This window comes from Eubalaena glacialis, chromosome 15 (assembly GCF_028564815.1).
Source record: "Eubalaena glacialis isolate mEubGla1 chromosome 15, mEubGla1.1.hap2.+ XY, whole genome shotgun sequence".
Taxonomy (NCBI): domain Eukaryota; kingdom Metazoa; phylum Chordata; class Mammalia; order Artiodactyla; family Balaenidae; genus Eubalaena; species Eubalaena glacialis.
The window spans coordinates 86,384,132-86,396,945 of NC_083730.1; the positions used below are offsets into that span (position 1 = coordinate 86,384,132).

Genomic DNA, 12,814 nt, shown 5'->3' on the forward strand with positions numbered 1-12,814 from the left:
GAAATTCATCTTTATGATGATGCAAACTGGTACCCCAGGGCACAGCGTGCAAACAAGCCCAGCAGAGACATCTACGCTCCTTTCCAGTGCTCTCGAGACCAGCTCCCCGGCTCCAAGCACCGGGTACACTGTTCAACCTCCTCCCTCAATTTAGAAACCATCACGGTCTCTGCAACAAGATCAGCTTAGAACCTGTCACCATCTCTGCAACAAGGTCAGTGCCAGACTTCACCTGGTCGTGTCCGTCCCGGGCCAGAGCTAGCTCCTGCTCTATCTCCCCCACGTGGCTCGTGGCCTTGGCCACCTCCGCCCTCTCTAGATCCCGTTCAGCCAGCAGCTGTTCAATGTGCTGCTGTTTCTCCTTCAGGGCCTCCTGGAGGGCAGTGGTGCCGGAGATCTTCCTGGCGTAACGGGAGGAGGTTTCGGTCAACTGCAAAGGAAAGTTAAAGAAGTGAAGGGCGATGATGCTATCAGGGACGCAAGGAGGGAGCGGTGCATGCAGGCAGGTGTCTCCTCGGCAAAGCAAAAGCGCTGCCCCAGCTCGCAGGCTTGCCGAGGCTTAGGAAAGGCTTTTCATCGAGGAAACAAGACAGCGTGTGCCTCCTGTCTGTCAGTTTCACAAAGAACCCAGCAATGTAAAAGAAGCCATGGAACAACCGGGAAGATGTTTAGAAGAAGTGGCTCAAAAGCAAAGGTGCCCTGAGCTCGGCTGACGGGGCCGGGTAGGAATCTAAAAAATTCCTCAGAACTCAGGTAACAAGCTTCTCTAGATTCCATTTCGGCCTGAGCTTCATGAATAGTTATCTTCTTGTTATGACAGTTTGGCCAATCTTTTGATCCTTAGAGTTCGGGATTAGACCTTTTTTTCAACTTCTTAAGCTTCTAAATACCATTACGTGACCAAGAGGTCACCGTTGGAGTCACAAACCTTCTTTCAACTGATTACGTAGTTGGATCTCTGTCAGGATTTTCTTCATCTTTCTTTCAAAATGAAAGGCAGAGGTGATTTCACCCAGGAATCCAGCCATGAGGACCTGAATCCCAGTCACCAGAAAAACTTAATAGAGACAAAAGATTAAAAGGAAACCTGTATGTGCCTTCAAAAGCGTGTGTGAGTGGGTGAATGAGTGTGCAAGTACACGTAAGAGAAACGAGGAAAAAGGGCATGGGAGAGAGAAAAGGGGGGGAGATAAATCTGTGGAGAAAGAGAAGCAGGGGAAGGAAGGAGGGAGAAAAAATGGGGACTGGAGAGGGAACTGGAGCAAAACAAGAGGTGAGGGAGAAAGAGTGGTGGGGTGAGGCGTGGAGAAAACGTGTTTCAGCGCTGTCACCTGTTAATCTTTGCTGTTTCACACACCAGATACCTCCTCAAGATGGCTAATCGTCATGTAAAAACACAGAGGACATAACCTTCCGTTAAATGTGAATAGGTAATGTGGGCAAGTTGAGGAACACTCTCCCAAGCTGGGCTCCAGGGGCTGGGAGGTGGTCCAGAAGAGGCCGCATCCCCTGGCAAGCGTTTGTCCAAGGCCATTTACTTAGCAATCACTGGCTCTAGGTCAACGCCTCTTGACTTCATCCTCTGCAGTCAAAGCCTCACTTGCTGCTTGAAGGCTCTCCTCGTCCTCCGTCTACCTGAGCCCCCAGCCAGGACACAGACCGACAGTGACGATCTGCTGTCAGTTCATAGTTAGGCGATTTGGCAACTATGAGAGTAAAGTAAACCCAAATTGTCCTTCGCTGTTTCTATTTAGTGAAATTCCTTGACTTACTTAAATATATGGGGGGGAGGGGCATTCCTATTCTCTCTTTTAACCGTCTGACCTTGATTTTCCGATTTTACTATGCGGTTATACTTTCTCATACTAACATTTCTTCCTGAATACACTAAATCTGAGGTTCCCAAACCCTGCGCAGAGGTACACCCCAGGGTACTGCAGCAAACTCACAGGGAAACACAAGGAAACAGAGCGACACCTGTTGGATACCATGCAAACTACCAGCTGGAGGCGATTCAGTTTCAACCTTGGATTGTACTACATTCCCTTCCGTAATTTCATGTCTTTCCAAAGCTGGGTTTTGGCTACTTCCAGACCAAAAGCAAGTACTGTGCAAAAGCCAATGTGGCACAGGAAGTGAGGGTGGCAGTGTCCAGGAAGAGTCCAAGGTCTGACAGGATATGCAGTGCCCAAGAAGAGCATGCAACCTAATACTAATTCATTGTGGTTATTTAAGAATGAATTAAAAATATTCTTTTTCCTTTCAATTAATGTGAACCATATTTTTTTTTTTTGAAGAGCTACTAAATTGTTAGGACATAAATATTAAGTTGTTTGGACCTAACTACTTAATAAACAGAACTGTTAGCTATTTCTTTTGGCCTACAGGCACTGTGAAAAAATAACTGAGACTCTAAAGGTTCTGTGGAACCAGAAAGGTTGGGCATCTCTGTACTCAATTCTTTCAGAAGATCATTCTGCATTAAGGAATGTTCCCACTTTTTATATATATATACAAGGGATCACACATTGTTGAGATGCATTTTTAAGAAGTCACGCTTTCAATTACTCTGTATTTTTGGTATATTCTTTTATGGTGATTTTTGGTTTAGAAACTATAGCCACTCTATATAAAGAGATACAAAAACAAGCTGTTTTAGAAGGCAAGGAGACTCATTTCTCTTTTGCTAGTTTTCTTCAAAAGAAAATGAGGTGAACTAAGAGGAATCAGAACTGTTCTAAAAAGTAAGAGGACGGGTTGGGGGAGCAGGCAGGGCTTGGGTATCTCCAAAGAAATGGACACTTAATTACAACGTAATAAAAATTACACAAGAAATAATTCCTAATCCAGAGTAGATACTGCCACGGAATTGTTCCTGGATTAGTAAACTCGATGTCCACTTTAGAGTCTGCTGACCCACTCTGAGCAAGGCTTCGTCCAAACAGAGGGGTTTCTTCATCCATTTCACTCAAACATTCAAAAAGTTCTTGACAAGCTTTTCTCATAAGTCCATTTGTAATTGTTCTGTTGAAGATGCAGACTTTTATATGCAAAATGACATAGTCCAAGCAGGTTATTTATTTTACCTGAACATAAGAGGAACAAAGTCCAGAGGAGCATAACCCCTACTTTAAAGAAAGATGCTTCCGCCGTTGCCTTCCCTGCCCAAGGTCAATGGAGAGAAGGCAAAATGAGATCAAGGGCCAGCCGTTGCCTTCCCTGCCCAAGGTCAATGGAGAGAAGGCAAAACGAGATCAAGGGCCAGCAGCCTTACTGCCCGATCATGACACTTCACATTCTAACTCCTGTCTGTAGTTCATCGTCATAAAGCAGAGATCCTGAATTCAGTCTGGAGTACAACCTCATACTGCCATTTCAAATTTAAACAGTACTTGCCTCACTTCAAGTGAATAAACTAAACGGCGGGGGGTGGGAGGGGGCGAAGCCAAAAAAGTCATTGCTTTGACGCTAAAAAAAAAAGCATGACATTAACAAACAGAATGAGATGCTGCCTATTTTGATTCTGATGATTTTCTCTTGCTGATCTAAATGGGAAAGAGAGGGAGAGAGTAAGAGGGAGTGGGGGAAGGGCGAGATGGAGACAAAACAAAACATGGCTTTTCCTAGCATCCTTTCAAGTTCCCTAAGTTCCCCTCTGCATCCTCTGGCCTGAGTCAGGAACGCTCCACACACTAACTGCTTTCAGTGGGTTAGACTGTATGAACATAATACTAAAATTCTAAGAACATGCCTTTTCTCAAGAGACTGTAGTTCCTAAAATTGTTTGATGTCAAAGAGAAAGAGACCCAGGTCCTTGAGGAAAAGGGTCCCTCCAATTTTCCTGTCCTTCTGATGCCAAAATAATTTCAGAATACTCAATCATCCCATATGTTAGACTAAGTAGTAGTTACTACAGATTCACCAAGAACTGTGATATCTTAAAGTCTAAGGAACCTGAAAAGGGCTGTTAAAAAAATTCTTTATTTCAAACTTGTATTCTTGCTAGAGGGTTTTGTTTTGTTTTGTTGCAAAATTTGTAAGGACTTTCACAAGCTACAGAGAACATTTAGTACAAGGGCAAGGGGAGACTTCACATCTCCTAAAGCAAAGCAGGCACACCGACGGGGCGGGGGGGCATTTACAGTGCCTGGGCCGCAGAGACACGCAGCGGGAGAAGGGAGGCTCACCAATCCTGTCCGACTGGGCTTGCTGCCCACAGAGGAGGCCACAGAGCTCATGGAGCTGAGAGAAGAGGCAGAAGGGCTGCGCGTCAGGCTGGCGGGTGTGGTCGCCATCACCCGCCTCACTGCAGCGGCCTTGGCTTTGGCTGGTGTGGTGGAAGGGAAGCCAATCCTGGTCACTTTGTGGACAGGAGCGAACAGGCCATATTTGGGTTGACATTGAAAATACCTTTAGGAGACAACAACAGGAACAGTAACAAGAAGCAGCTTAATTACAATAAATAACAACTATAACCGAAAAGCTCTCCTGACTCCTAACTCGTGACTGGTTTGCTGTGAATTTTACCAACCAGCTGGGGTGGTGCACCAGCCTGTGGCACTCACTGGTGTGCAAGCTGATAAATAACCACAATAATATATATTTATTTAAATGTATTACTTTTTAAAATTATTTATTTATTTTTGGCTGCACTGGGTCTTCGTTGCTGCGCGCGGGCTTTCTCTAGTTGCGGTGACCAGAGGCTACTCTTCGTTGCAGTGCGTGGGCTTCTCATTGCGGTGTCTTCGCTTGTTGCAGGGCAAGGGCTTTAGGCACGCGGGCTCAGTAGTTGTGGCTCATGGGCTCTAGAGTGCAGGCTCAGTAGTTGTGGTGCAAGGGCTTAGTTGCTCCACAGCATGTGGGGTCTCCTCGGACCAGGGCTCGAACCCGTGTCCCTTACATTGGCAGGCGGATTCTTAACCACTGCACCACCAGGGAAGCCCCACAATAATGTTTTAGAAAACACACTAGGAAATAACAGTATGATACACAGAGATGGAATCACTCATCTGTTACTAAGATTCTACGCAAAGGGAAGGTATTTCTACTATCTGATAAACACACAGCAGAGGAGTGATCTCACTTCATAAAACCTTGCCAAACAAAGGGCAAGAGAAATCAAACAAGTACGTAACTCTGGCAGGTTCACTCAAGTAAAGGTGGAGTAGTATCAACTGGTACTGACACTTGGAGATCTCACGACTCTAGCGAATTATAACATCTTAATATCAAGGATATCAATGATATGGCTTCATAATCGTTGCAGCACTAAGAGATTTTTTTTAATCTCCTCAAGGCATTATTATTGTATTTGGTACATAAGACCTATACGCTTATAATCAGTCTGTAAACATTTTATAAGTAAAATGTTAACTATAACACTTTATACTACTAACAATAATGCATCAGAGACCACAACTGTGCCCAAGGCCTTCAAAGCATCTGAAGTGTGGGAAACGCCTCTTGCATTCATCTGCATGACTTAACTCCCACCCCATCCCTGGGAGGTGAGAGTGGGGTTATCCTCACAGTGGAATAGGTGTGCCTGCCGTCAGTTCTCTTGCCACAGGATGGAATCCTTGTCACCAGATATAAAGACACATTTTGCGTTCTCGCCCTAACAAGAGCAGCTTCCTTCTCCTCACTCCCCCTACCCTCCAATGCCCAGAAACTCATTCAGACGTTGACTGCTATCAAAGGGAGAGCAGCCAAAAGGATGATATAGTATTTCCTTTCTATTTTGAAAAATAAAATGAAAACACTATAGATGATACCATATTTGTAGAAACATGTCATTACACACTTGTCTAAATCCATAGAATGTATACCAAGAATAAACTGTAATATAAACTACAGACTTTGGGGGCTAATGTGTCAATATAGGTTCATCAGCTGTAATAAATGGACCACTTGGGTGCAGGATGTTGAGAATGGGGGAGGCTGTGCACGTGTGGGTCAGGGGGTACAGGAGGGATATCTCTGTACCCTCCTCTCAATTCTGCTGTGAACCTAAAACTGCTCTAAAAAAAAAAAAAGTCTTAAAAATAAATAGATAGGGCTTCCCTGGTGGTGCAGTGGTTCAGGATCCGCCTGCCAATGCAGGGGACACAGGTTCGAGTCCTGGTCCGGGAAGATCCCACATGCCGCGGAGCAACTAAGCCCACGAGCCACAACTACTGAGCCTGTGTGCCATAACTACTGAAGCCCGTGCACCTAGAGCCCGTGCTCCGCAACAAGAGAAGCCACCGCGATGACAAGCCCGCGCACAGCAACAAAGAGTAGCTCCCGCTCGCCGCAACTAGGAAAGCTCGCGCATAGCAACGAAGACCCAACACAGCCAAAAATAAATAAATAAAATAAATTTTTAAAATAAAATAAAATAAATAGATAGATAGATAAATAAACCAAATGCTTGCTCAGAATCTATTCAGACGCATTGCACATATTACTAAAACAGTCAGTCAAAAGAAAGACTCTGATTCTAGTGGGGGAAAAACCTGTAGATGAGTCTTAGGAAATAAAAGTGCAGCTCTCCAAAACACTCACATCCATTTTATTATACACGGTTGGTGGGATCGGCTTGAGCACCTTTACATGCAAGAGGGAGACGAGATTCCAACTGCAAACAAACCTTGTTCCAGCGACAGCCCCATCGTTCTTCCCAAGAGGCTCATCCAACTCCACACCACACCACTCCCCCTTGGCGAAGTCTGTCTCCCCAAGAAACCGGACGACACCAGCCTTCGTGCCACCAACCTGGAAGAAGAGAACGTTAAAAGGAAGAGATGAACATGATTACAGTTTCACAGCTTAATCCTTTGCAGTTGCAGCCAGTACTGTTCCATCATTTCTATAAGCAGGTCTTCTCTTAACCTCCTCTCCAACTCTTCAAAGAGTTCTCTCCAAAGGTTAGCAAAGTTCACCTGGGTGGCTTCTGTCACCAGAGTGATCCGATACCTGAGATAGTCCAATAATGAAATCACCTAGGTGATGTGCAGTCATCAACATTTAGTCGAATTAAAAAAATACCTTATTACTCCAGAGGGAGGTTCCTGCTTCAAAATAAATATTTGCTACAAAAATAAAACCCCTACGTCATTAAAGAAAAACAAAATTCATGCATAATCCACTGTAACAATTGTTGTGTTTATGTTCCCAAACTTCCTTTAACATCATTATCCAGGTACAGCAATAACACATACGTATTAAAGACAAATACTCACACATCCACACACGTGAAATGCAAATTCTTTAAAATATTTAAAATATTGATATTTTCCACTGTGAGGCTCTCCATTTCTTCACAACTATTAAAATGACTGTTCTTCACATTTTATTTTACGTGAACTGTTCAAAGCTGTGAATCTTTTTAAATGTCTCTTTGTCCCAGCTGTTGTTTGATATAACATGCAAACATTAATTATTTCCAAAATTATCCCATCAGCATTTATTATTTCTTCCTTTGCCATTATTTTTCTACTTCAAATACTCATTTTATCATATTCTCTCTGACATGCACATAAGAACAGATCTGAGTCTTTTTACAGTTTCAAAAGATCAATATCTGTGCTACTGCCCTGGCATTTTGACTACTGCTACTTCACAACCTGCATGATATTTCCTAGTGCTGGTTTCCCTTACTACTATTATTCTTCAGAATACTGATTTTCTTACTTTTAGCTAAGCTTTTTTTTAAAATTTTTTGGCTGAGCCTCATGGCTCGCGGGGTCTTAGTTCCCCAACCAGGGCTCGAACCTGGGCCCCGGCAGTGAAAGCACAGAGTCCTAACCACTGGACCACCAGGGAATTCCCTCTTTTTCCTTAATTAAAAAAAATTCCCCAATTATACAAGAGGCGAGTCACTGCAGGCAATTAAGAACATTACGAACAACAAATAAATGTTATTCCTGTAATCTCAACACCCAGGGACAGTCACTGCTGACATTTTGGTTCATTTTCCCTGCTATTTTATGGCAGCTGTTTAATATCCACAGTACAGATGTATCACAATATGTACTTTACTCATTTTTCGTTTGGGATGTTCACCTTTTTCTTACTGATTAAAAAAGTAATTCTTTATAATGAATTAATTCTTGAATAGCTAATACATTCTCATGGTTCAAAAACTTTTAAATGTAAGTATGTATCCAGGGAAAAGCCTCTCTTACTAAACTCCTGTCCCTAACTATCCGACCCTCCCCATCACAGGTAACCACTGCTATTGATGTATAGTGTATCCTCCTCCCAGCATTTCTTTATGCATATAAAAGCAAATGTTGGGGCTTCCCTGGTGGCGCAGTGGTTATGAATCCGCCTGCCCATGCAGGGGACACGGGTTCGAGCCCTGGTCCGGGAAGATCCCACATGCCGCGGAGCAACTAAGCCTGTGCGCCACAACTACTGAGCCCGCGTGCCACAACTACTGAAGTCTGTGCACCTAGAGCCTGTGCTCCTCAACAAGAGAGGCCACCGCAATGAGAAGCCAACGCACCACAATGAAGAGTAGCCCCCACTCACCGCAACTAGAGGAAGCCCACGCGCAGCAACGAAGACCCAACGCAGCCAAAAATAAATAAATAAATTTTTAAAAAAAAGGAAATGTTAATTCATATTTTTACTCCTCCCTTTCATTTTTACACACAAAAAATGAGCTGTCCTGCACCTGTACTACCTGAGCTGCCCTGCACCTCGCTTTACTCCACATCAAGACACAGAGAACGCCCTCCTTGTGTTTACAGTCGCACGTCATTCCACTATACGGATTCACTCCAGTTTATTAAATCAGCCCCCACTGGGAGACATTTAGGTTATGTAGGTTTATTGATTTAATAAATTTAAAAATCATTTTGGTTAATTAAAAAAAAAAAGTCCAATGGGATTGTGTTAAATGTAGATTTACCTTGGGAAGGTAACTTACTTTATCGATCTCCACAAGGAACCAGCTTTTCAGTTTTTCCTTTTTGTTTTTAATGTTCTCTATTTTATTTAATTCACTTTTTTATCTCACTATTTCCTTTTTTCCCACTTCCTTGTGGTTTATTACTCTTTCCTTCCTAACTTCTTAAGACCAATATTAATTTGCTTTTTAATACCAAAGCTATTTGGTTCTAATTTTTCTCTGAATATAGTTTTCTATGAGTTTGGGATGATACACATTTTTTTCCAGCTCTATTTAAGCTTTGTTGAAGATGGAAAACGTTAAAGTCTCAAAGCTATATACTTTTTCTCTGAAAGACAAACTCTTCGTGAAACTGATTTAAGGAACCAAAGCAGTTACAGTTTAAGGTACTCTAGGCAGGAGAGCGTGTGAACGGTGACAGAGGGCAGGCAGCCCCTGGACAGTTCAGAAACGTCCTGGTGTCATGACAGGTGTCACTGAGGAAAGATGGAGTTGGAGGCCGGAGAAAACTCCATGCGGGAACCGTTGTGTCCAGCACCGCAATCCACAGTGCACAGCAGGAGACAGTCAACAAACATCTGCTGAAGAAATGAAAGGTGACCTTCTCCATAGGGAACTACACAGAAAAGGCCATTTTTCCATGTAAACCAACAAAAGGAAAAAGATATCCAGTGGCTGAGGCTGAATTTGATGGCTCAGAAGAGAGCAAAGGAAGACATATGCTAACACAGACTAAGTGAGCATGGGCTCCAAGTTGGACAAATTCAAATGCCAGCTCTGTCTATGAATTAGTCAAGTTGCTTAGTTTCTAAATCTTAGTTTCGGAACTTCCCTGGTGGTCCAGTGGTTAAGAATCTGCCTTTCAATGCAGGGGACGCAGGTTCGATCCCTGGTCGGGGAATTAAGATCCCACATGCCGCGGGGCAACTAAGCCTGTGTGCCACAACTAGAAAGAAGCCCTTGAGCCACAACAAAGAGCCTACGTGTTGCAGCTAAGACCCAATGCAGCCATAAATCAATCAATCAATCTTAGCTTCCTCATAAGTAAAATGGCGATAATTATAGGATTGCTGTGAAGATTAAATAAAATAATCCACATAAAACTGTTTAGTCAGTGTCTGACAGATAGTGTGAGAGTCTGCTATATGTTAGCAGCCAGTGTGTCCATGCTAAGGAAAGTACTAGTTCTAGATCTGGCAAATTGGACTTTTTAGCACTCTTATTGGTAACCATGGAATGTATGAAGAGTAACCTATATAAAATTGGCCTCTGTTTTCTCTGTCCTCTTACACACCTTTCAGAGCAGCCAGTATCACATGAGCAGAACACAGCACATTAGTTAAAGATGATGCAATCTTTCCAGATAATCTGTTGAATTCTTTGGGGGTGAGTCTAAGTTACTGTCATGACAGTTGTTTTTCCAAGAGGCGTCTAACAGGCTGTGGGCAGTAAATTCTCCAAACAAACCATGGCTTCACTCAGATCAGAAACTTTATAACAAATTACCACAAACAGATCAGCAACTTTTTCTCTAAATGCAGGTAACAGAACATACATCTACCCCGAAAAAAAAAAAAAAAAAGCCATAAAGTTTGTTTCAAATGGATGATTACTAGTTCCTAGAATGGGCAGTTTTCTTATACTTTTTCTCTCACCTAACTTGAAATTCTTGACTCATATAACAGATAATATGCTTTCCTTTCCCCTGTAAAAGATCCTTAGTAATTATTCAAAATATCTTTAACACAGACAGAAAGTCACATCCAAAATCACTCACTTTTCTACTTAATCATTTTACAGTCAAATTTTTTTCTAAGCATTTAAACGTGATTTTATAAAGTTAAGTTTTACTTCTCATGTGTTCCAGAGAACCCAGAGTATTATAGTATGTGCATTTACATTAAGTATAAGCCACAATTTTCAAATCTATGTTTTAGGGGCAGATATCAGGATTTTTTAAAAAAATATTTATTTATTTATTATTCATCTGGTTACACTGGGTCTTAGTTGTGGCAGGCGGGCTCCTTAGTTGCGGCAGGCGGGCTCCTTAGTTGCAGCTCGCTGGCTCCTTAGCTGTGGCATGGGAACTCTTAGCAGCGGCATGCATGTGGGATCTAGTTCCCTGACCAGGGATCGAACCCAGGCCCCCTGCATTGGGAGCACAGAGTCTTAACCACTACACCACCAGGGAAGTCCCAGATATCAAGATTATTAAAGATAAAAAGTTTTACAACAGTGAAACAAAAAACAAAAAAATGGATCCCTATGGCAAACACAAGTAACTACCATTCATTCTCTTTACTTTCAGAATATATATATATAACTCATAACACTGTGGTCAACCTAAGTCAAAATTAGAAGTCACTACTGGAGACCAAATTAATTTAAACTAGAAACTCAGCTAAAGGAAAACCTAGCTGTGCTCAGGCTTTAGCAAATCTCACGTTTTTAAGTTCTCATTCATTCATTCAATATATATATCCTGAGTGCTTGGGCCCTGAGGATACAAATATAAACAGAATACAGTGTTGGCCACTGACAGAAAAATTCAAGCAAATATTTCTAGTGAAAAGTGATAAGCACTTTAAGAGGTTTCTACAAAATGCTGTGGGAACAGAGACAAACACCCTTCTTGTAAACTCTTTCGAAAAATAAGAACACTGATAAATTCTGCTGGGGACTTCCCTGGTGGTCCAGTGGCTAAGACTTCACGCTCCCAATGCAGGGGGCCTGGGTTCCATCCTTGGTCAGGGAACTAGATCCCACATGTCACAACTAACAGCCCGTGTGCCACAACTAAGGACTCCACATGCTACAACTAAAAAAGATCCTGTGTGCTGCAACTGAGACCTGGTGCAGCCAAATAAATAAATAAATAAATATTAAAAAAGAAAAAATTCTGCTGGGCTGATGAATGGGTCCACAAACAAGAAAAAGGAAACCTTTCATCCTCTCTCAACTCTCCCATCTATTCATCAAATCTCAAACAAGCCATTTAACCCCACTGTGCCTCAATTTATAAAGCTATAAAATGTCTAGTGAGTGGTAATGAGGGACTGCTCCACAGGGGTTTCGTGAGCTACTGAATTTTGTGAGGTGGCTTCTTATCTGCCATATTGTAAGTTAAGCAGCTTAATTTAAAAAGGTAAATATGGCTAATTGGTATTTACCGATACAAATTTAGCCCTGACTTAAAACTTAATCACCTGTGAGATGATGATGGCCATATTTTATACCACCTCAACTAGAGAGCAATCCAGCTTAGGGCAGCTCCACTGGGCAACTCCTGCAAGAAAGGTAAGATCCGCCTGGCCCGGTTTTTATCCACAGGTCCTAATTGCATCTCTTGTCATACTTTACAATGTTACTCCTCCCCTTTAAGGGTATAATGTGACAACAGTATTTAAAACCCTCTGATTCTTTTGACAATATTTTATGAATGCCTACTGTGTGCCAGGCACTGTTCTAAGTACTGGGGAAAAGACGGTGAATGAGACAGAAAGTTTCCAGACTCTCATGGAGCCTAAATTCTGGTCAGGGGGAGATGGGCAATGAACAAATAAATAAATGAAAACATCATTTTAAATACATAGAGGGGGACTTCCCTGGTGGCGCAGTGGTTAAGAATGTTAAGTGGTTAAGAACCTGGACACAGGTTCGAGCCCTAGTCCAGGAAGATCCCACATGCTGTGGAGCAACTAAGCCCGTGAGCCACAACTACTGAGCCTGTGCACCACAACTACTGAAGCCCGCGCGCCTAGAGCCTGTGCTCTGCAACAAGAGAAGCCACCACATGAGAAGCCCACGCACCGCAACAAAGAGTAGCCCCCGCCCGCCGCAACTAGAGAAAGCCCGCGCGCAGCAACGAAGACCCAACGCAGCCAAAAATTAATTAATTAATTAAACTATTGCTAT

At 42.7% G+C, this 12,814-nt stretch overlaps 1 protein-coding gene across 4 annotated transcripts in view; it reads right to left on the minus strand.

The window, feature by feature from the left end:
• Window positions 1-12,814, minus strand: part of CLIP1 (CAP-Gly domain containing linker protein 1) — a 125,208-nt gene that overhangs the window by 61,973 nt on the left and 50,421 nt on the right. For all 4 annotated transcript variants that reach the window (XM_061169194.1, XM_061169195.1, XM_061169193.1 and 1 more), the window contains exons 4-6: window positions 6,632-6,756; window positions 4,188-4,410; window positions 233-430 (exon numbers count right to left, since the gene is read on the minus strand). In XM_061169194.1, the coding sequence (XP_061025177.1) occupies window positions 233-430; window positions 4,188-4,410; window positions 6,632-6,756 (546 nt within the window). The remainder of the gene's footprint in view (window positions 1-232; window positions 431-4,187; window positions 4,411-6,631; window positions 6,757-12,814) is intronic.